Source organism: Amphiura filiformis, chromosome 14 (genome assembly GCF_039555335.1).
Source record: "Amphiura filiformis chromosome 14, Afil_fr2py, whole genome shotgun sequence".
NCBI lineage: Eukaryota > Metazoa > Echinodermata > Ophiuroidea > Amphilepidida > Amphiuridae > Amphiura > Amphiura filiformis.
The window spans coordinates 37904133-37925169 of record NC_092641.1 but is presented as its reverse complement, the minus strand read 5'-3'; the positions used below and the strand labels follow the sequence as shown (position 1 = coordinate 37925169).

At 37.0% G+C, this 21037-nt stretch overlaps 1 protein-coding gene across 1 annotated transcript in view; it reads right to left on the bottom strand.

Annotated features, from left to right (window-relative positions):
• Positions 1 to 15252, bottom strand: part of LOC140169403 (uncharacterized) — a 61317-nt gene extending 46065 nt beyond the window's left edge. The window contains exons 1-12 of the mRNA XM_072192662.1: positions 15179 to 15252; positions 14262 to 14309; positions 14045 to 14088; positions 13145 to 13297; positions 12200 to 12291; positions 10524 to 10665; positions 5068 to 5211; positions 3986 to 4090; positions 3359 to 3616; positions 2581 to 2898; positions 579 to 899; positions 267 to 290 (exon numbers count right to left, since the gene is read on the bottom strand). Of these exons, the coding sequence (XP_072048763.1) occupies positions 267 to 290; positions 579 to 899; positions 2581 to 2898; positions 3359 to 3616; positions 3986 to 4090; positions 5068 to 5211; positions 10524 to 10665; positions 12200 to 12291; positions 13145 to 13297; positions 14045 to 14088; positions 14262 to 14309; positions 15179 to 15252 (1723 nt within the window). The remainder of the gene's footprint in view (positions 1 to 266; positions 291 to 578; positions 900 to 2580; positions 2899 to 3358; positions 3617 to 3985; positions 4091 to 5067; positions 5212 to 10523; positions 10666 to 12199; positions 12292 to 13144; positions 13298 to 14044; positions 14089 to 14261; positions 14310 to 15178) is intronic.
• Positions 15253 to 21037: the final 5785 nt, after the last annotated feature.

Sequence of the window (21037 nt, the reverse complement as noted above, 5' to 3'; positions counted from 1 at the left end):
TATATATGGCGCGAAGCGTATGATCAAGGCGAATAAACACAATACAAAAACGAATGCCAATTGATTAATACTTTTAAGCTATGGCCCTGAACATGCCGTGTACACTTTTCGTTGGATTCGACCATATGTGTATATTAGTATGATAGCTGTTGGTATTGTCCAGGTCTAGAATTGACAATTATATACTGTTTTGTTAGAAAAATAATCAAATGATCATATCAAACAACCGGTAATAAAGAAGCGCATGTGTGCTAAGAATATCTTACCTTCAACTCTTCTTGACAATGCAGCTGCAAGAAGAACACAAATTGAAACAAAATTACAGAAAGAAGAATTTTTCATATTTTTCACAATTATTTATTGTAAATAGTTTCATTATTTTTTTGTACAATATATACCTACTGGCGTAACACAGATCACAATGTTATCAACAAGCGATGAAACTTTATTGTCTGTTATAATCAGTGACAATGAAAGGACATGTATTATTGAATGTACCATTTCAATATCTTCTTTTTTTTATGGGAGGTCTGAAAAGTGACGCGACGGTACTGAGTCATGGAATCTATCATTCTAACCTGGTGTACCGGAGCAGATCACACCAGCATCTTCATGATGACCACAATTATTATCTCCCCAAGTGTTATGTGTACATTCAGTCAGAGTACTCTCAGTGCCATCACATGACACATTATCCAGCCATATCGGATCGGATCCATGCCCATATGTATTAGAGGACTCAAATACACCAGACTCAAAGCCAAGTTGTTGACATGCAACCGTAGCACCTGCATTACCGTCCTCAAAGACGTCATCACACACAGTCCCCCATTGACCATTATGGTATATCTCCAAACGACCTGCTGAAGAACTTCCTCCCACTAACCGAATTTCGGCACCTGAAAAAACAATTACTTGTTATACCCAGCTTGGATCTTAAAAGAAAAATAAGACTTACAGTAGTAATGTAGTCTCTAGCAAAGTTATGAATATACATGAGCTTACACATGAATATTATTAAGGGGCGTGAATAATTAGCATTAATCAAAAATCCATAGACAGATCAATAATTCGATAAACGATCGATAAATAAAAGCTAGAAATTGTAATATGGATGACTGCAAAAATGCAGCACTTTTTGGCCGTAAATATTGCTTCGCTCTATGTCGACAATGATCGATTGGGGAAGTCCAAACTGGCATATCATCAAGATGTAATAATTAACGCGATGGTAAGCTACTATGGTATTCTTCTATTGAAACTTGTTGACATTTTAAATTTTTAAATGTAATAACATTGATTTTAAATCATCAATATTTACATTCCCAAAGTTATTGCACAATACATGCATTACCCCATTCGCAGGCACATTCGCTATATAATAATTAATCAACCTTCTTTTGTGATGACTTCAAGAAACGTCTTTTGTGATGACTTCAAGAAACTTTTTTTGTGATGACGTCAAGAAACTTCTTTTGTGATGATTTTCGGAAATTTCTTTTATCATGACTTTGGGAAGATTTTAAGGTATATAATTTGAAAATAATATTAAAATAATTTTGAGTTTATTCGTTTCTGATTATTTTTGATCGGGGATGGGTAACAAAAGGTCATACAGGGGTAAGAAACTGAAAATGCTTCGATCTTGTTCTTGTTGAAAGATACATCGAATTACTCGTCTGATGACAAGGATTGAAAAAATGTATAGTCTGTGCTATGTGCGATCTATCGTTATTGAGTGACCCTACAAAAACCTCATTAATGAGATTAGGCTACATGACTGATGTTTTTGGTTTTAACTTTCTCCAATCTGGGCAAAAATTATAGCAAATTATTTGTGTAGCCGAATAGACTCAGAAAAAATAGATTTGCTCATCTACTGTGTTCACGTACTGAGATAGTGTGCAAACAAGGTCAAAGGCCGATCTCTGACTTCAACTGCACATAACAAGTAAACTAAACAGTTTAGAAGGTAAGTGATACCGTTTCTTAATTTTATATCAAGATGAGCAATTTGACACCATTTTTGCTCAAAGTGGAGTAAGTTGAAATGTTGACCCCCGTATAACCAAAAATATGTCACTGTGCCTAAAAATGAGTTTTTGTAGGATAACTCTATAACAATAGATCGTATATATCACAAATCATACATTTTTAATACCTGCCATCAGATGAGTAATTTTATAACAAGATCGAAGTATTTTCAATTTTGTACACCTGTGTGACCTTTTGTGACTTCTAGCGAAAAACGTACCCTACAATTTGAGTCCACTTCCCTCCTAGCAGTGATCTAGAGTGATCTACCCTAAAAACCTCATGGTATTAAACATTGGTAGACATGAGTGTTGAACTCAATCCTTAATAAACGCCCGTATGGACAATCTGCAGTCATTCCATTTATGGGTCACTTTTGTTATCCAATTTTGGCATCTTCACCAAAGATGGTATTTGTATAGGGTCCTAGCCTTCAAACCAATTAAAATGCTTAAGAGACAAAATGGATTGTTCCATTTTCAGATATTTGAATAAAATTAACCAATTTGATATAATGAGCTCATATATAACAGCTATATCGCTTACCAATGGGGCATACCACACCAACATCTTCATTATGACCACAATTGTGAGATCCCCACGCATTATGTGTACATCCAACCAAAGTACTCTCAGTGCCAGTGCACGATACACCATCCAGCCATATCTGTCCTGAACCAATTTCAAATGTACCAGCGGGCATAACTATACCGGACGGAAAGCCAAGCTGTCGACAAGCAACTGTAGCACTCTTAGATTGATCAAAGTTATCATCACAAACAGTACCCCATTGACCGTTATAGTAAACCTCTAAACGACCCGAATTGTAGGTTCCTCCGACTAATCGTATTTGAGGCGACCGTTCTGTGAAAAAAGAAAAAGAAAAAAAAAACAATGTGATATCAGACGATCGACGGTTATAATGCCATCAAGGGAACGTTTACCAACCCCGAATGCCGGACTAAAACTCAGGATTAAAAGGCCGCAAAATGTGACCAGAGACCTTCATACTCGGGCCTTATTACGTTGGTATACCCTCCGCCATGTGATGCCTTTTAGTGAATATAAAAAGGGAGAAGCCAAAATCACTCAGTAGTTTTCTGGTAGATTAGACCAGTTTACGTACAATAATCTATTTGCACATGTTGCATAGATCTATAACCTTTTCAGCTAAAATACTGCTCTGTCTCTGTTTACCTTAAGAGGCAGAAATGCCACAATTTACTTTTCAACTTTTGGAATAAAACATTAACCGTTGCAATTATCGCAAGTGTTAGTAACAGCGTCATCAAGGTTAGGGAGTATCAATTCCTGCAGTACATACCTTCAAACCGCGCACTAACACTGGCACCAACAATACCCAAGGTCTGACTTTCAATATAAGCTGGTTTGGTTAAGCTGGCGGGTAAACTGTACATAAAAGACGTGCTTTTTATTTCTACTTTGATAGTAGTAACATCCTTCAAATCATTTCCAATGTATACGTCGCTGTTATCTGTATGTCTAGATTCTTGTTTCTCTGTGCCAGCTGCTAACTCTGCAATGTAGTCGGATATTATGTGCATATCAGCTGTACTCTCCACTGTAATCAAACAAGCAAAGAGAATATATTTTCCTACACACTTGAGAAATTAAATGCAATATTTTATTGTTTTTAGTTTGCAAATTAGGTTTAGACTGTCATGCGATAAAAGAATATTGAAATATTTACCTCTATATTTGTTTTAATCGTTACTTATGTTTTGCGAGTATAAGTATTGTCAATTGAATTTGTAGATATTTTTACAGCATAGTTATCACATTGATTTATTCAAGCAAAACCATGTAACCTATACCTATTAAAAACACATCTGCAGCCCTGCAAGTTTTGATCCGGCCTTTTGATAAGGTACTGAAAATATTATTACATACATCAATGACTTAATTGTAGAGTACCATCAGTTATACATACATTTCATACAGTCTGTTCCACTAAATCCAGTATGACATGTACAACTTCCATCGTTGCATGTTCCCGGCCAGCAAGCTTGATGAGTCACAGGCCATGCGCATTGTTCTACCAAAAGCAACAGAAACTCAATATTAGGCGAGCAAGATAATTTTTAATGTCAAGGCATATGGAATTAACAGCAAAATAAAACTGCCACTTTGGTCGCCCGAATAGCGATTAACAGAAAGCAGGGATATTAGGAACAGCATTCCATATACGGGCTATAGATGGCAAGAAAGATCTCTGGTGGCAAACAAAGTCTGATCTCCACATATATTGCAACCGCAAGGCCATGGGATTTAACAGATCTTTGGAGCCTGGGATTAACTGGAAAAGTAGCTCAGGAGCCTCCTGGTAAAACATGTGGTTGAAAAGGTGGCTGCTTCAAGAGCCTTCAATTATTGATGAAGTGGTTGAATAACGAATACGGAGGTCAAATAACTTTTTTACTGATGGTCCAATGATTTACTTGGCTGTTTTCATGTTTTGGATGGGATCGAGCTGAGGTAGGTAGCAGATAGGTGTTGCACCATGTAGGCTAGTACTGACACAATCCATCTTAGACATGTTAGAAGGGATCATGTCCTTGTAAACGATTACTTATTGGGTAGGCAGGAAATAGGGCTCTGCTCTTAAAAGCAGACTCAACCTCTGGCCAGCTATTTTACTGCCACCTGGGTTCCATGTCATATCGCTGCTCAAAGTGAGTCCGAAAAGATCTACGCTATTGTCTTCATCCAGTGTTGTGCCAAGGAAGTTGAGGTCAAGTTGGTTTCCCTCAACATCCCTACAGTCATGACAATGAAATTGCTCTCCTCCTAACCGCATAGTGTGAAGTCAGTGAGCCCGTCAAAAAGCCTTTTTGAAATATGGCGGGCACAAAAGCTGACAAAAGATTACTCACTTCAAAGTACGCCCTCTCCTTTTGTGCCCGCCATATTTCAAAGAGGCGTATTGATAATAATACCTGTACAAAAATAATTCCCCAAACAGTTGTGGAATGAATAATACTGTGCATTTAGCTGCTATATTATAATACTTACTTTTACATATTCTAGCATCGCTACTAGGAGCATACCGTTTTACTGCTCCATAATCCCCGACGCATTTTTCACATACTTTATAGTAACCATTCGTTCCGTAATAACTACCTTCAATCGCACAATTCTGTATACTGCAAACCTTTGCTGTAAATAGGAATTAGTGGAGAACAGGCAAAGGTGTTGTTATTATTTGAGTGTTTATTTAACTGTATATTTATAATATTGACCTGGGTATATAGTGAATGAAAACTGAATTTTAAAGTCAACGTCGTCCCGCCGAGTTGCCCCCAGAATATGCTGTATGCACTACTCAAAAACTAGTTCTTGATCGGGAAACTACACAATGTCACAAAACTAGTATGTAATCCCAGTTTACAATCCCCACCCGTGCCCGTGCCCGGGCCCGTGCCCTACATTTCCATGGATTAAAAGTGAGCTCAAAATATGGTAATATCCCGATATTAAGATGGACAGGATAAAACTTCCCGGTACCACAGGTTGATACGATTCTACACGCATGTGACCTTGAGTGAGTAATACCTAGGAAATAAAACAAAGGCCACTGTCACGTGACAACCAAATTGTTATGCGCGGGTAAAAAGGTGACTGACCTGGACCTCAAATGAAGTCTCCGGCAATCAGAACGTAATAATGTTAGAAAAATAATTGTCAAGCGCGAAACACGTGGCTTGATCTAAAACAAACTCATATTGGCCATTAAAAACACCAATAAAAACAGCGTCTCTCAACGCGTGATATTCAAAATTCCCGGGCGCCGACTCTCTAGGCCCTAGAACCAAACTTAAGAATTTGTAATAATGCTTACATGACGGTAAACCCTTGATAAACAGAGATTTGAAACAGTCCTCTCAACAAATATTTGACTTACTTGATATTTCATCACACATCCATGGGATTTCATCAGCAAGTGAGGTAGAACCTCTTTCCTGAGGCTTTAAGTAAGTATCTTTCATAGATTGTTTAATTACTTTTACGAAATGTGTGGTAAGGTTATACTTATTCTAATTTTTTGTTGGTTACCATGGTTACTGAATATTACCAAGTAGTTCTGACACTGAATTCGTGGTTGTGCATGGTGATTGAGAATTGCAAGGCCGGGCTAATTCTTAAAAGATGACTCGACCGATGGTACAAAAAAGTGTCAACGTTTATTCGGCTTAAAATTGGCGAAAATTATTTACGCACGCCAGTTACACATTACGAGATGTACAACTTGTGCGAATTTACGCGAGCGTCAGTTGGGACTTCATTGACGCGCGCAGTAACAAAAACTGAATAATATTTTCCTTTTTAGGCTAGGCTGAACAAACTCTACACAAAATTATGACCCTTATTGTTTCTGCCAATTATAAGCCAAACAAACTATGAATGGCGTTCTTTATCGCAATTCCTTTGGCACGGTTCACTGTTTGTCACGTACATAGACCTGACCGGTGATACGACGTCACAGTCGTGTTGAATCCCGAGACTAGCGCCGAGTGACTCCAAATCGATATACGCAGTTTGTACAGAGTGCCATGGGCCTGGTGGTACCACAAATTTGACGTAATTTCTGATTCTTTTATATTTACCTTTAGGCTTCATGCACATGTATGAAGATATCACACCATTACAATCAATGTCGTTCCAGTCACTTGAAAAACGTTGAAACAGCGTGCAATCTTCATTTCCGCCAAAATCGTTTGGCTCGTTACTGCTCCAATAATCATACTGAATAATAATAATAATAATAATAATAATAATAATAATAATAATAATAATAATAATAATAATAATAATAATGATAATGATAATAATAATAATAATAATAATAATAATAATAATAATAATAATAATAATAATAACAGTTACAATAACACATTACTTCGGTTATGCTTGCGACCATTTGCAAAAGGCTATAAAGCTTGAGAATTCGTTCTAGTATTGTTTAAACTTGCCTGTTTGTCACTCCATCCACATTTCCATTCAAACGTATTTTCAGTATCTATATCATCGTAGCCTAGCCACATTGAAGAGGTGCTTATTTGCTCTGTCAAATATATTCAAAGATATAACCTATAACCATTTTAACACTGAATGGAATGGCAATTTGCTATTTATCATTTTACATTTCTGAAATGAAAGAGAATACAAGGGACTACTGTTTCAATAGTTATTCAACAGCTTTCAACACAGATATTTACCTCAACATTCGATATGCCCGCATACACCCAGTTATGCAGTTAATATGTTAAATCAGCTGCACTTTACTGAAGACTTCCTAGATCTTCAATTCCCCTTGCCCAGTCACACCTCTACGTTCAATACCACTAATTGCCTAGTACACAGTTGGCAATACAAACTTGGATAATTTCTGGCAGAATTTTCTCATATTCAGAACTCTCACAGTAAAAGCCAAAAATATGAAACTAGAAGATTTAGATGCCAAATGATCAAAAACTCAACAAAAGTCGACTTGAGTCGCACTGAACCGGACCGTAAATACCTTAAAATAGAAGTGCGCCCTCGAAGCTGAAAGTTACATTTAGGTAGGGCGAATATTTATTAAAACCGATGTCGTTTGGATAAATTTTGGTAATATTAACCAAATTATATGCCATAAGAGAAAATATGCCATTCCAAAGCATCAAAACCCAAAATGTACTTTTTTGCTATAGAATTTGATCAAATTACAGTGATTTTAAAGCAGTCTTTTCAGATGGCATGCAATCAAATAGTTCATCGTATTTCCATTCATCGCCCAGGCCTATTAGTATAACCTCTATAGGACTGCAACAGCAACAGCAGATCTATATTTTGCCATCAGTACTTCTAAGAGGCCGGTCGAGTGCATATCCGTCGGAACACGCTTTTCAATACGGAATAAATGCTGACCTCACCATTCTGTAAGATGAAATACAATGTGACTTCCATGTTTCTGACTTCAAGTACTTGGGTTTTATTATCATGATTATGATGAGTTCCAGTGCAGGGATTTGGTGAAACGAAAAGCCTCAGCCTGGGTAACAGTTTGGAAACTGGAACGCATCTGGCTCTGGCGTAGGAGAAGAGCTACATTATCAAAATCAACGCCTTTGCTACATTCTAATATAATATGATCATGCTTGACATCAAGCAGGTGGGACGGAAATGTCAACAACTCACACAGGGACTGGCTGCACCGGTAATTCGATAATTGACGGTGTACTCGCAAAATAACTTATCATGCACTTACTTTTATGAAACAGGTTGTCTCCTCTGGCGTAGATACCAGACAAATAAGCACTTTTCTCTGCACACTTGCTATTAGCGTCTGAATAGGACACCTCCGTGCTAAAATACCGATAACAGTGCTTTTTGAAGCTGGTCCAACCGCTTTCACAACCACCTGACATTTGAGCATACACGAAAACGAAACATTGTTATTCCTGAGAGATATGAGAAAGAACTTTAACCCCATGTTGTAACCCCGATTGGCTAAAATAAATATTGTGTCCAATTTTGAACCAATCGAGGGGTATATATTAATAAGATCTTCTGCAAATGCATAAATAGTTTAAAGCCTAGTCATAATTGGCAATTGAAATTAGCATTTCAAGTCATCAACCAATCAGAAATGCTGTTAGATGACCAGAAGTGTACATGGGGTTAAGGAAACGCCCTTTGGTTACAGTAAACAAACTCAATCAGAGTTATTAATATCATGGGAATTTCCATATTACTCAATCTTAATTGATTGCCTAATGTTAATGGGGAAACCTCTTAGTTGACAGAATGGACTATAATAGATGTGGGTTTTTCTTACCATAATAACAAATGTTAACAGGCTTACTGATTATTATTTGATTGTTGTGAAGCGAGTGAGTTGTGTGATAACTAGTACAGCAAGAGTTCCCAAAGTTAAATACTGAATCAGGAACTTATAGCGAAGGTGTTATATAAATTTATATGTATTCTGCCGCTGAACGAAGGCGATATTCAGGTGGACCCATCACGAAACGAGGGATTTATTATGGTCTTCGTAGTCATGCTGATGACTGAGTTTCCAAGTGGAACAGTGTGTTTTGTTATGATTTCTGAAGTGAATTTGGGTAAAAGGTGTTTTGGCCTTGAGTCATTAACGATTCGTAACAGTAGGCTATATTGATTAAGTAAATAGTTGATTACGCTCATTCAATGTGAAATCGATACAGACAGAGAGTCCGGGGACATTTTTTTGCCGTCTCCAGTAAACTGAAGAAGGCCGTCCACAGAAGCTCGGCCCAAAAAACATAGACGTAAATAGTCCGAGAGCGGAACATACTGTTAAGAGTATCTATTATTTGCTGCTACACTCATAGAAATTGTTCGTTGGCATTACTCAGTAAGTTGATGTAAGTCGTTGCGTCATGTCAACTTTCCGAGTAATGCCAACGCGTACAATTTTGAGTAACGCTGACTCGATATCATTATGTTGGTCCCACTCATTTGCACTTACTTTATTGAGTTGTTACAACTCAGAAAATGAAACGAGCCTAGGTTAGCATAATTAAGGTGTGCTATAGTATACACAATTTTGCACTGATTACAAAAAATAAATATTTGAATACTGCTAATTGTGCAGAAAATGATCCAATTACGTGAATTAAGTAACAAAGTACCAAATTGGAATGACTCAAAACAATAAGTACCCGTAACATAATATGAACGAGTTACATCAACTTACATGTTGAGTAACAATAACTCAACTAATTGGTTCTTTGAACCTTGTTTATTTTTCTCCTGAATTCAGAAGTTGGCATTACTTAAAAAGTTGACGCAACGACTTACATCAACTTTTTAAGTAATGCCAACAAAGTTGATTAGTTGACGGAACTTTTTGAGCTTTTTCAGCATTTTTTAAGTTTGGATAACTAAAATGAATTTTGTTTTGGCAACTTTTACACTATTTTCGAGTTGTCCAAACTTACTCCTCTTTTGAATTGCGCCAACAAGGCGAACAAGTCATTTCTATGAGTGTATCAGCCGCTTAAATGTTTAGCTTTATTCCAGGCTTTGTTCAGTGTATTCGTCTTCTACACATGATTTTTTACTGTTTCATCTGGTGTGTCACAATGGAAAAACGCACACAAAACGGCGAAAATAATGTAGTATAATCGGAACTCACAACTCGCTATGCTACTTGTAAAACCACCGCCTTGTAATACAGAGAGAGGTCTAGGGATCGATTCCTAATCCTGCCATATTTTTACAGCTAATGCTATATCCATACGTTACATCTGCCTAATTACTAGTTTACTCATTTTTTCAAAACTTCTAAACTCGGCAATTCAGCTGTTGATTTCCCATCGGCTGTTCTGTCTTTGTCAGTGTGTGTTTACGGTGCAAACACCGCGTTCTATATATTACCAAAACTCTTTTTTTTTTCGATGTGCAGGGGAATTCCAAACAATTGAAATCGATCAGCCCTAACTTACCTAGAAGCATCCTGCAGATATAGCCATATTCCGTATCACAATTGGCATCATTCCATTCCCCATTGCTCCTCATGTGTACACACATTTCATCGTCATTATTAGGCTCATTGTGAGCCCAATTATTTATTTCATAATGTAAAACCTGTAAAATGAGCAAGAACAATTAAATTTTCCTGCTACCGTATGTACATGTGCAGCAGCTTTAATACAGTAAGAGATCATTTGGACTGAGAATACAAAAGCTACCCAAGTCCATGGGAAGTGATTTTGAGAGAAAAACCTGTGTATCATTTTAATTCCTTCAGTTGGATTTACCTGGTCAACATGGCAAGTTTTACGTGCAAATGAGTGGATTAACCTGTATTAGGTATGACGATTAGCATTTCAGGGACTTCGTGGGGTTCATTTTAAATTTTGGACTTGGGTGGTTCTTTGAATCATATACAACAATGTTAGAATGAGATTACCACTAGTAAGATAATACAAAATAAAGCACACAGGTATGTATAATGTTGATAAGCATTCTGCAATGTAATATAAACCACACACTTTCCTTTATTAAACCCAATTTTGTTACAAGTGGACTGTTATACATACTGGATTTCAATCAATGTGTTACAAGACTCAAATCATGGAATTGGGTGATTCTTTCATACATGCTATTTTTCACATGCTCAATAGACACAGAGGATGAATTTGAGTTGTTCTTTCATACATATGACAGGCCTATGTATAGCAACAATTTCCCATGCTTAACTCAATTTGGCCAAAGTATGGACTTGGGTGGCTTTTGTATTCATATATTCATTTGGACTGAGAATCTGGTCTTATCATGCTAATAGGATATAAGCGTTATTCCTAATGATGATCATTACTGACCACCCGACCACCATGAGTCCCAAGCAAAAATAGATCTTAGGAGATTTTGTCTGAGACCACTTTTATTAATACTTCTATATTCGACACTGACATGGGACCCCGTGAGTTTATAATTCCTCTTCTCCTTCCAATCCCTATCACGGTTCTGGGAACGGTACGTCGATGATACCATAATAGTATTTAAAACATTGAAAACTTCATGGACCTTCTGAACACTGTGCATCCTGAGCTATCCTTTTATTAAGTTTACGGTTGAGCGAGAGGATAATCAGTGCATAGAAATGTTAGATGTTGTCATCACATGAATCAGGAGGAACTCGGACGGATCATGGATAATCGAAAAGCTACGCATACTGATCAATACTTAATTTCCAGCAGTCATCAACTTTTCTAGCACAAACTGGGTGTTATAACACATACACCGTGCCAATGTCATTTCTTCTGACCATGAGAAAGTCTGGAACAAGCACAAATATATACCGTGACAGCCCAGTTCCTTACATGGTCAACCTGTTTAATAATACTTTTAAGTATATTCTTTTAAATATGTCATCTGAACAAGATATTTTTTAACTTATGTGCAATATCACTCTTGTATTTTTCCAAGCTCACTGGTCATATGTTTTTTGTCCGGGGACGACGCCCCCTCTTTTCAAACTTTTCCCGGGGTCTTTATGGCCTCTCTTTTATAAGAGGACTTTTCCACCTTGGAATGTGGTTGCAGAGAGAGGGAGTTTCGTCCGTTTGGTCACATGTGTGTTATTGTTTCAAGAGAACAGATATAATATAAACGTTACCGATGTGTCAGCTCGATCACTCCACCTCAAAACACCTTTGTCGAACTTGTGCACACCTATCCATAGATCAACACCTTCCCTTTGGGCAATGTCTGTGATAAAGATGAGACATAATGTCATTTGAACACTTTAAAAGGCCTCGTTGTAATGCCTAATAATGCTCATCTTCATCATACCTTAATTCTTCCAACATTGATTGGTGGATAAAAAGGAGGAGATATCCACCCGAAAGCTAAATATTGAGGCCACACTATTATATAATTCTTAATTTCCAGCCTTCGGGTTTCCAGCGACTCATTTGAAATTCGCGATATAATACACATTTTATGGCAAATTATTAAAAATTGATAGTTTTGAAATTTAACAGTCCTTAAAGTAAATTGCATAAATATGTACTTTAAGTGTATCTGGCATAGGGAGATAAGATCCCGGGGGATAAGGGGATGAATCTCTCCTAGGGGAATGGTCATACAACCACCACCCCATGATGACGCCTGTATGTGGGTTTCTGACCAAATTAAACCTTGGGGGTGGGAACATTAACCGCATTCGTACCATAAACTTCTTTTGTCGCCAAAGGGTGCTGGATTCACTATACTTCAAGAAAATTTTCCCACCCCATCCCCCCAATGTCAAAAAGAAATCTACGCCACTGGTAGCTGGAAAGCCAACGATCAAGTTTGAAATGTGTATATCTTCAATATGAAAGGTCAGAAGTTTCAATCGATACATACACTTTAAGTACATATTGATTAGCTTTATACAATTTACTTGATACAAAAGTATAAAATTTTAATCATTTGCCATAAAATGTGTATCATATCGCGAATTCAAAAAAATCCTCGCTTTAAAAATGCAGTCCAACAAAAATACGTAAAAACGTCGCTATCCAAGCCCACGCTTTTATAACCAAAATATTACCGAGACATCTAAATGAATGGTTACCTTTGTGAAAGTTCAACTCATCAACGTGCACCATGCTGGTGAGAGTGGCTCCTTTGTCGAGGCATGCTTGTTCCGCCTCGCTATATGTCTTCCTTGTGGTATCTACATAGTAGCATTCATCAGAATGTGATTCCCAGCCGGAAGGACAACTTTCTGAAAAATAAATACCCAGCACAAATTTGTCAAGAATTTATTTTGATTTTTTTACCGCTTTTTGATATTTCGGCATCGCTTTGCAAACACAAATTGGTTTTGAGAGTTGAACAATCAATTCCCGAGCGATGTCGCTTGTGACGTCAACAACACCCCAGGAAACATAAAACGTTTTCGACATCATTCGGCACCAGCCAAAATGTCCGTATTCAAAAATGTAATGAACATAACTCTGTACAACCCAGGGGAGATGATGTGTTTTGCGACACCCGACAGGCGGAAGTACCCCCTGGAATAGTGCATGATGTGTAGTAGGCAAAATGGTCTATTATGATGGCGCTTGTAACGTAACGGGAGGACTTAAAGCTATGGCGCTGGTAACACAAGCTCAAAGTGCGATTATTGACTTCTTTGACTCATTTCATGATAAGACCAACGTACTAACATAAAGTACATTGCCGTTTTTTAGTTAAATGAATAAAATTGGAAAATATGGCTCAGGAGCCGATTGATTTGAATTTGGTGTCGCAAATTTCGGTCTATCGGTATATTTGCAATTTTGTGCAACCTTGTCTCGGAAAGTTGGCTACACCAATGTTTTATGGTATTTTTAATTTTTTGATAGTCGTCTGCAATAGTAATTAGTATAGATGCAAAAGCGACGAGCGGAAACGATTGACCCTCGCTTTTCAAAAGCGATTGCAATAGCTCAGTGATTGAGTATAAATTCAGAAATATATGTCTTACTTGGTCCACTCTCTTGCGGGTAGTCATATTTTGCCCAGCACTCTCTGAAAAAAGGAAAATTTATTCCATGATTTCTAGTTCTACTTACACTGACTCTTTTGTATCATGATCATGAAGATGATGATAATGGTGATGATGGTGAAAGTGTTTGCAGTAGTTGTGTTTGGTATGGGTGTTGTAGGTGAAAGAATGCCTGTGAGTGTGTTATAAAACTTACTGTGTATAGCGTTGGTCTTCACAAAACTCACTCTTCGTTGATTTAATCCTGTTGGAAACATTGAAAAATACTGTATTGATTATAATGCACAATAAAAACACTGAGACATCTTATGCGGACAGACGGCATGCATCGCGTGATAAAAATGGATGGCTTCAAAAGACGCATTTTCGTCCCCATTTCCCGATCCGCCCCGCTTTTCTTCAAATTTACTGTTCCCATTTGCCTCATTTTCATGCGATTATTCACATTTTCGTCACATTCTTATCAATTTACCACTGAACATTTCTGTGGGGGCAGTGGCATCCTACTCCCTCTGGCTACGCCACTGGTCCGATAGCTGCTGAGTGTATGATTACCCGTGACGTAGAAGTGACGTCATAATCGGATTAACTGCCATAGCATAGAGGAATACAATTTTTGAATAGATCGCCCTGCACTACAACGTTCACGCGGTACCGATACATTGAACCATGGATGTCAAAGAAAAAGACCAGTATTGTATCCAACCTATGTTTGCAGGCATACACAGGTGATTAGTGCAATCTGATTGTAGTGTAGGGCAATCTATTCAGTAATCTGATTAAACTATGTCACCTACGTCATCTACGGCGAATTGTGCATTGAGTGCATGCACATATGTATTATTATATGCTGGCGAAGTGACGTAATAAATCAGATTAACTACCATAGCAATAGGTGAAAACAATTTTGAATATATCATGCTGCACTACAAGCAGGTTGCACTCATCACCTGTTTATGTCTGCAATCATAGATTGAATACAATACAAGTATACGCTCAAATACTAGAAATACCACTTTTACATAACTAATAACTTGTCTATGCGATACACATCCCAGCTAATGGACATACGTCTCTTTGCCACCGAGTCATGTCTATTTATCGTCACCTTACCTCTCGATATTAGTCAGCAACAGCAGGCCAACAATTAGCAGCGTAAAGATCCGACCGGAGTGGACTATCTCCATCATGAAGACAGCAGTGACAATCACTTCTAAGACAAATCTATAAAAGTTAAATCATTGCAAACAATAGTTTGATTCGATACTGATTAAAGTCTTTCATTGACAATAAGACCTTTTCGTAAAGAATCGGACCATTTTAGTAATGTTTTTGTAATCTTTTATAATTCCATTCATGGTACTTCCACTGATCATGCCGATAGCAAACCATGGCTCAAACACATATCATTTTGTCATTATACCTATCGGGCTTGTTGATTAGGAAATGAGGGGTGTGTCGCGGTAGGTGGGTTTGGGTAGGGGTGTGGTGGGTGTGTGGTGGCTGTGTTTTGGTGTGTGTGCGTGTGTCCAGTGATGCCCTACATTTCTTTTGTTATACAGACTGTATCAAAATGATTGTTCGTTACCCTATTGTTGGTGTTTTTTAAAGCGCGTCTATTCCAAACCTTTATTTGGATCCACTTGAAATGTCCAGACTTTTATTTTTGAGTAGTGGAAGCCGACATTACGAAAATATAGTAAATACAAAATTTCATATCGTTTATTCTCATTCTTTGTCAGTTAAATATTATTTTAATAACTATAAACACTATTTTATTTAGCAAAAACTAAGTTACCGTCATTGTGTATATTGTTTCCTTACATGAGTAACCATGGTAACATAACAAAAAATGCTAGGTCTATGATTCAATGGGCATTGACCTTTGCCACACAATGTTACCATGGTAACGAAACATCATGACTATGACAAACTATTCTTTTTTTTAATTGTTTATAGAAGACGAACAATTTGAGACTATTTTTCAGGTTTTGATCTCTGTGGAGGTCAAATGGTGACCTGTGACCTTTCTGCTAATAACTCCAGAAGGGAATGTCACAGATAGGTACTAAAAGTATACTTCTGGTTCGCTGTGATATGAGGAATAATTTGGTTAATTTTTCAACAGCATTTGAGCAGTTTGAAGTTTGACCTCTGTATGAACTTTGACCCTCTATATATCAAAATACCCAATACTGAGAGAGGTCAGTAAATTATTTTTGAAATTGGTGGTCTCGAGAAGCGCAATCTATAAAAAAAAAACTATGGACATCAAATCAACGTCAAACCCACTGGCAGCCAGACTAATCCCCAACACTAGGCCTAAGTGTCACTTACCTAAATCAGTCAATCAACTGGATATTAGAAACACACTGGGGTGATATAACTGCTTTTATACTTTCACCCGACATCTGCAATCATGCTTGTCATCTGTAAAATGCGGTTTGCCCATCGGGTTTGACCAGCGATATAAAACTCGGGTCAGGTGATCAGCTCCACATTATATCCTTAAGTTATAGAAAGTGACGCGAGGCACGATTTCACAAAACAGGGCTCAGAGGTATTTAACATTAGCTTAGAGCTTCAAGTAGTAAATTGTCCGTCAATAGCTGTTTCTGTCCAAATATTTTGCTATATCTAATGAACACTGTTATGACATACTTATTACACTAGTGACCGTGTTCTAGATTTTATCGCCAAACGACCCTTGCTTTCAATGATATACCACTCAGTGACCCTCTTTCCAAGCAATCCGATTTTGTAAGAACTTTCGTTTCCCATTACTTAATGTTAGCAACATGGAATTTTAATGTTATTTTATCTATTCCAAATCTTGTGACACCTCATGCATATTGCCAGGGGTAGGATGTTTAAGGGAGTGAGATGTTAAGGTTAGCAACTATTTTAAACTGCTGCGACATGGTAGTTCACATTATCTTGCGAATGGTAGTGAGCTTTGGCAAAAATTGCATTGATCATTTCATAGCGAGTGTGTAGAAGAATTCAAATATCACAGATATACTTTTGTAGGTCCCGTGGCTCTTGAATTATGTTGTAAAGAGGGTTGAAACAACAACACTTTTGTAAAATGTACATAACTCATTCACACCAATAAATCAAGCAAGTTTTCAAAGTATATGATTTGTAGAATGGACTTTTGCAAAACATCAAAGTGTTATTTTTAATTTAGCTAATGAAAATCGATTTTTTTTAATTTGGCTACTTAGACCAACAATACCTAGTCTATCCTTAATAGCTATTATCATGACCACATGTCACTGGTAGGGACAGGGAACAACAGCAGGTAGGGACGGGGGCATCACTTCCATGTTGTGCTCCTTTCATAAACGTAATAAACAAAACCCATTAAAACCAATACAATTTGCCCCAAAAGACGCCTGGATGCAGATATTCATGTATTTTATTGCTCGACAGCTTTCGACGGTGAGGCGTACTGTTTTTGCAATGTGCGTACCTCCACCAGTCCAGATGCTGTAGTTCTTGAACGGATAGGCAGGTCGACTTCAGATATTCTATAGTTTTCACTTTTCAGCAAGGTATTTCAGCGGTCTTCCAAAATTGGCGCTGTTTCTGGGGTTCTGATTGGCTAATTGAATCACGTCATCATCACATCGGTACCTAGTTATTTTTACGCAATAATCTGAAAGAGCAGACGGACACCGCTGAAGAAATTTGCTGAATACTGTAGGATTATAAACTCTATAGCTACAACGCCCGGCCGCCAAAGTTTATTCTGGTCTTATTCAAAAACATATTATAGCTGCTAGCCAAACATGAGTCTACTACCCTTGGCTCCTAATTAAACTTGCATTCAGCTATCATAAGATGTGTGCTTTGTGAAATCCACCCTGATATTACAATGGCAATGAAAGCCTTGTCAACCGGAATCCGTATAACACTGATAGTTATCCTGAAAATTAGAATTTCCCGAACTTTGTCCTTGAGTTGTGTGTTTCACCTTCTTCGACGTTTATGGCACGTATTTTGCAGAATGAAAGGGAGAACCTGGGTTTTGGTCCATAATCCAGGTTTTCGAACGATAAACGTGGTTTCTCGATTAAAAAACTGAGTTTCTTAAAAACTAGTGTTAAGAATCACAAACCATGATTTTCAATAACCTTGATGCTTAACAAATTTGAAAAAAAAAATATTAAGGTTTGTTATATCAACCTAGTTTATCGGCTGAGAAACCAGGTGTGTTAAAGACCTATCTTATCCAATTTGATAAACCATTATCAATTTGTTGGTTACCAATTTGAAAGCAAAGTTTTTGAAAAACTTGGTTTTCGCCGAGATACCTGGTTTATCGCTCGGAAAAAGGCGTTTTAGTGTTATGGTACTTCACAATATTATAAAAATGAAAAGAAAATAGTAAAACTAATTGTGACAAATTCAATTTCAAATGGCTTCACATTTATAATATCAATCTCCTGATTTGCATATTCCTACAGCTGGCTTATAAGGGTCGTGATTGGTCTAGTATACAAATATTGACTGCTATGAGGGGCATGGTTAAAATTATAGGCCCAAGGTGATCTCAAAACCATGACTATGTCCCGAGGCGTAGCCGAGGACATAGTCATGGTTTTGAGATCACCGAGGGCCTATAATTTTAACCATGCCCCGAATAAAAAGCAGTCAATATTTGTTTTATATACCAAATCTTAAGATTCTTGTCATCTGTTTGGTTAAAAGCATCGATTTTGGGAAAAGAAATTAATAGTTTCAATGCGAACGGCACACAGATTACAATCTGCGATTTCTGCGTAATTATAGCGCGTGAAAACGTTAACGCGTGCGTAATATCATTTTACGCTGGGAAAACGCGCAGTTTGATCGTGACGCACGTGACCGGTCCATAGTTCATTTCCATGGACCGGTCCATAGTTCATTTTGCGGGCATAGTTAATTCAATGACTGCACTTTCAACCAATCAGATGACAGGAATCTATATATGAGGTATATAATTATTTATATATGATGCTTATAAAATGAATGTAAGAGATATTAAACTGTAATTAGCCTGAGCCATTTGGTTGCTTGTTTAAGCCGCTTTAGTGATATGGTGAAGATGTACTATGGGGACAAGTCCCACTTAGTAGGACGATGGTTAACTACGGTATATCAACATGCCCCTTTTCTTACACGTAAAGATTTTGTTTGTTTGTTTTTTGTTTAGCTTCGCGTGTTACCTATATTCTAACCCCTGCCATGGAGTGACATAAAATATTACTTGACAATATGAAAATGTCACTTGATACTAGTTTACTCGTTTAAGAATTAGCAACCTTCCATACAAATTAAGGGCTGGGGTATGAACGTTTGGACAGTATTTATTGTGGGACATTAGAGCACATCAGACATATCAATTGCATTCTGAATACGAAGAATGTCCTTCTGATATCAAATAATTTTGATTTTTGAAATTCGCAATGTAATACACATTTTATGGCAAATGATTAAAAATTGATATTTTTGATATTTAACAGTACTCAAGTAAATTTTATAAATCTGATGATTTATACTTAAAGTATATGTAGATGGGATGAAAAGCCGACGATCAATTGAAAATTTTGACCTTTCATATTGAAGATATGGATTTTTTACCAAAACTCCCAAAAAATTTTGTCTTTTGTGGGACAAAATCCCACTCTTAAATTTGAAAGGTCAACATTTTCCATTGTTCGTCGGCTTTTCCTCCCAGCTACATACACTTTAAGAATATATCATTAGATTTATAAAATTTACTTCGAGGACTGTTATATATCAAAAATGTGGAAAATGTAAAATTTTAATAATTTGTCATAAAATTTGTATTATATCGTGAATTTCAAAAAATGAAAATTATTTGATATCAGAAAGACATTCTTCGTATTCAGAATGCAATTAGATAGGTCTGATGTGCTCTCATGTCCCACAAAAAATGCTGTCGAAACGCTCATTCCAGATCCCTTAATAAGTCACAAAAACAAAATTGGTAGTGACGAACACAAAAGAACAAAAGGTTGGGTGGCTTAATATTTGGATTGCATCTTTGCACGTAGACAATTACACTCTATTTGGCCTAATATTTGTCTTCAATTATTTCCTGTTTGAAACGATTCTTAAGCTAAAGAGACCAAAAGGACCTTGCATTTTCCAAATAATTTCCGCTAATCATACGACCATTAGCTATAAGCAGGCTGACTGACATATTACCGTTGCGTTTTGATACATTTCATGACAATTTATACCCAAATTGTCACATTTTGATTTTGTTATTCTTTGCACAAAATGCTGAAATAATAATTAGTAATAACTGCCGGGAATGGGTTCTGTTCATTTTAAGCTAAAATAAACAAGTTAAAGTGAAAGAACCCCCACTGGCTATTTTGGCCGCTTGATATGGAGTTGTAATGGGAGATTAAAAGTCATAATCATAACTTTAAGTAAAACATTGCTCTGATTCCAACAAATTTGGTGGATTCCATTAAGATGTAAGGTGGGACATGCGTAAAAAACACCCACAACTTTCGTTTTGAAATGTACCAGCCTTAAACTCAAAAACCGCCCATGTATAGAGCCTATATAAGAACTTGTATTACTAATATACCGACTTCATGAACCTGTCAAATACCTTTTGACGTCGCGAACGGTATTTAAAAAGATTATGGCAGAATGGTCAGCCTACACAATTAAACGTGAAGTATAAATCCTTGGATAAGAGTCCGAATAATAGGAAACGGCTAGTGATTATTGGTGTAATTGACCTTATTCGTTGCACAGGTTTTAACCCGGTGTTTTAAAGGGCTACGTCGTGATCCAAAGCCTCATCCCCCCAAACTTGCTCCAAAAAGCTGAGATTTTGTTATAACATCCGAAACCTAGGACTAGTCATAACATACTATACATAATGCATGTATTTGTGTTCATAGCTTTTATTTCTTGCAGATTAGGTCGTTTGACAAAGAC